General features: G+C 40.4%; 1 protein-coding gene across 1 annotated transcript; it reads right to left on the minus strand.

Moving 5' to 3' along the window:
• Positions 1-1,031: 1,031 nt before the first annotated feature.
• On the minus strand, positions 1,032-3,770 carry LOC105118413 (cation/calcium exchanger 1-like). The gene has a single exon (XM_011016357.1). It carries the CDS (start codon positions 2,951-2,953, stop codon positions 1,202-1,204), a length of 1,752 nt encoding a protein of 583 aa, XP_011014659.1. The 5' UTR covers positions 2,954-3,770; the 3' UTR covers positions 1,032-1,201.

Here is a 3,770-nt window from a genome sequence, read left to right on the forward strand (position 1 = left end):
TTTGTTTCCTCATTGCCACATATATGGTAATTAAATTCATTTATTTTGCAAATTAGGGAGACAAGTAGGGGCGGAGGACGGAATTTTAATTATTTGAGAGGATGAAATTAGAGAAAACAATTTTTTTTTGGGGGGGAATTTTCATTTTTTTTATTTTTAAGATTAAAAATCTAATTTATTAAAGAAGGGGGGCTGAAATTTTTTTTCCTTAAAGGGCCCTGCCCTGCCATCCCCCCTAATTTCGCCCCCGGAGACAAAAAGTTCACAACATAATTTTTTGCAATTTTTTTTTTTTTTAACTTGGGTTAAGGTGTTCGGTTAGACTTTCTGAATAAAAGACAGAAGTTATTTGATACTGTGGAAGTAATAATTTTTTTCAGAACTGTATTAAAATAATTTTTTATATTAATATAATTTAAAAATATTAAAAAAATAATTTGAAATAGAAAATAATTTTTTGTTAATTTTTGGCTGTATGCTTCGAATGAGTGAAAATCGTGTATTATGTCATCTATGTGTGCTCCACGTGACCTCTTCACCGTGTGACCAATGGTGAGCACCATCATCGGTTTCAGGCTCCTGGCTTGAAACTTATCCTCATCAGTGGCATATGCATGTTTTCTGTGCCTGATATTGTGGACCCTGATTTGTTGAGAGTGCCTGCAGCTGTATATGACGGTGGATTGCAATTGATAGCCACAGCTTCTGGGCCGCGAAGAAGCCAAGATAATTTAGCAAGCACCAACATTAATTAGATGTTGCTGGGTAGAAATTGAAGTGCACAGGCATGGCGGCCAATAAGATTCTCAAGACAACAGGACAGGCGATGGCTGTGATATTTGGAAGTTGAAAGAAAAAGGGGAATCCGATCCCAAAAGATTCACATTGACTAAGAGGTTTATGAAAGTGATAATTGTGATTATGGGGGTTCCTATCCAAAGAAAAAAGTTATGGCAATGACAGGTTGACGAGCAGAGACTGTTCAACAAGGGCTCAGGAACCTGCAGTAGCAGAGACTGTTCAACAAGGGCTCAGGAACCTGCAGTAATTTATATCGCATTTGCTGCAAGAGCAGCAGAAATTAAAACCATCTCGATTATTTGATTCTTATAATACTGTACAGTAACGTATAACTAGTTGAATTACAAGGTTCAATATTTCCAAGCTCATTTTCAACTCGATCGAGCTTTGAAGGAAGAGACTAAGAAACCTCATGGAGTTTCACGAGACCAAGAGATCTGGCCAGCCTCAAAGACAGAAAGCAGAGATATATAGCCAAGAGACCAATCCCGAGAGACCTATCTAGCCTCATGTTCTTCCTCGGCAAGATCACAAGGGCCCAGAGCAAGCCCCCCATCAAGAACCCTAGAGTCTCGTAGAGAGAAGGGTCTTTGGGGATGACAAATGAAGAGGGATATTTGGACCCAGATGAGATGATCAGTGAAATGCCCAAACCCAGCAACATATTGAACATGGGACCAGCATAGCAGCCTGATGTGGCGATTTGGACCCCATCTGCCCCACCATTTACTGCCATGGCAACATTAGCTATCAAATCTCCGAGGGAGTTGCCCCAAGCCAGGACAGTCAATCCAAGAACTGAAGGGTTAATCCCGAGTATATACCCTAGTGAAATCAATAAAGAGACCAGTTCTTCAGCAATAATATATGACCAAGTTACACTCATCAGAAACCCACCAGCAAGCCAAGGGAACAAGGATTTCTTCGGTGGGCTAGACTTCTTCGTTGTCACATATGCAAGATTGCCAAGAACCATCCCAATCAATCCTGATGTCATATAGGTCACTAGGCTGCTTTTAGAGCCAAACTCCTTTTCTCTTTGGGAGGTGCACAGTGCTGCCAATAGAATTGGTGCTAATGCCACAGAAACAACTGCATATGGCCTTGACCATCTCTCCTCACTAACCACAGGTATAGTCAATCTTCTAGGGATGTACAGAGGGAATTCCAAAACATACAGAAGCCTACCCAAGTAATAGCAAAAGGATGAATCGAGATTACAAAAAATCAATGAGCTTTGCTGATCTTCATCAGTGGTTTTGTCCACCAAAATTGGTTTTTCATCATCAGCATAACCGAGTAACGGTATACCCCTCTCCAAAAATTCCTCCTGGTTACCGTCTGCAGTTAAGTGATTCTTTTTTCTGGACTGAAAGTGCATGATGCAAACCACAGATACATAACCCAAGTAGATAGCAAGAAAAGAAATTGCACCCCACAAGGAGATTTTTCCAACAAGAATAATCAAGAGAAGACAACATAGAGAGAACAGAAAGAAGCAGACATCTCTGATGAAGCTACACTTATCAACCGAAATTTGGCGAGGACTAGTCAATAAACTAATAACACCAACCACCACACTAGACACGAAAAAAGCTCCGCCCAAAATACTATTCAGGCCAACATCACCATTGCTAGACCTAGTGAAGGAAACAATACTAGCGAAAACATCAGGAGCGCCATTGCCAAGCGAAAGAAGGGTGACACCAGCAATAGTTGGAGAAAGCTTCAAGAGTTTGGACAGGTTTTCCAAGGAGGGACAGAAATAATCTGCTGCTGTGTTGCCTAACAGATAGAACAGAACAGCCAGCCATAGTAACAGCATAACGTGACCAAGCATAGAAAATTTACCACAAGTACAGTAAAAGATTTGGAGATAGTTTATATACCCTTTAGACCTGCACCCAATATTAGACTTGATGTACACACACTTGGATTTGTAATCTGTGTAGTCATGAATTCGGCTGCAGCCATCAGTTTTGGTCAATTCTTCTTGAAGCACTAAAGAATGTTTTGTGGTGACTTCTGGCTCATTGAATTGGTCAGGAAAATATGAGGTTGCAATATAGAACAAGAAGAGGAAGAGAAAGGAGATGTTAAGGAAAATAGTGCTTTTCCTGGGCTTGCCTCTCGAGGCACTGAAAATGGCCATTCACAAGAAGCTTGTAGAGAAGATGTTAAAGGTTTAGATACTGAGAATTGAAGTTCATAAATTCTAAGTTGTTGTGGCCGGGAATGGGCTGTATTTTGGCTGGGTTATAAGGGAGGGATATATTTGTGAAGTAACAAAACAAATAGTCAAAAGTTAACTCTAAAACTGAAAGAGATGTTTCAAGAATTAACCCAATTCCCCATAGAAGATGCAGAATTAATTAGCTAATAACAAAGACATCATCTGGTGGTACCATGTCGGAGGCAGAAAAGAATTAGCAGGAAAGAGAGGTTATATGCTATATCGCATCGTTCAAGAGATGATCAAGGATAAAATGAAGATGGTACTGTATGTATATGTTCAACTTCAGAAAGCTATGCTTGTGTGGTTTTTTTCACCTCAGCCCGGGTGCTGTGGGTTAGAGTTTAGTTAAGCTGTTACTATCATCATCTGTTTGAAAAATAAGTGAAGGGCTAGAGGGATCGTGGAGGCAGGTCTTGCTGGTTTCTTGATTGAGAAATTCCTCTAGCTAGGATGAAATTGTCTGTGCGGGCAAAACGTTCAGTCTTCCTGCGTACTGAATTCAAACTTGCAACCATTTATACGGTAACTTTAATGAGTACATTCAAGGAAACTTCCTAGCAGATAGATATGGAGGAGAACAGAGGAGCGGAGCGAGAGACAGGTGGTGAGTAGCGCATCAAATCTTCATGAAAAAGCACCCTTTCAGAAGAACACGGTGATGATCCATCAAGGGATTGATTTATCATTCTCACTTTTCGCATGCAACTTCATGTCAGCCAGATTGAAGAGCATC

This window comes from Populus euphratica, unplaced genomic scaffold, assembly GCF_000495115.2.
Source record: "Populus euphratica unplaced genomic scaffold, PopEup_1.0 scaffold1934.1, whole genome shotgun sequence".
NCBI classification, from domain to species: Eukaryota; Viridiplantae; Streptophyta; class Magnoliopsida; order Malpighiales; family Salicaceae; genus Populus; species Populus euphratica.

Excerpts from the sequence above, each read along its gene's own strand:
- LOC105118413 (XM_011016357.1), bottom strand. The coding sequence starts at position 2,953 with ATGGCCATTTTCAGTGCCTCGAGAGGCAAGCCCAGGAAAAGCACTATT.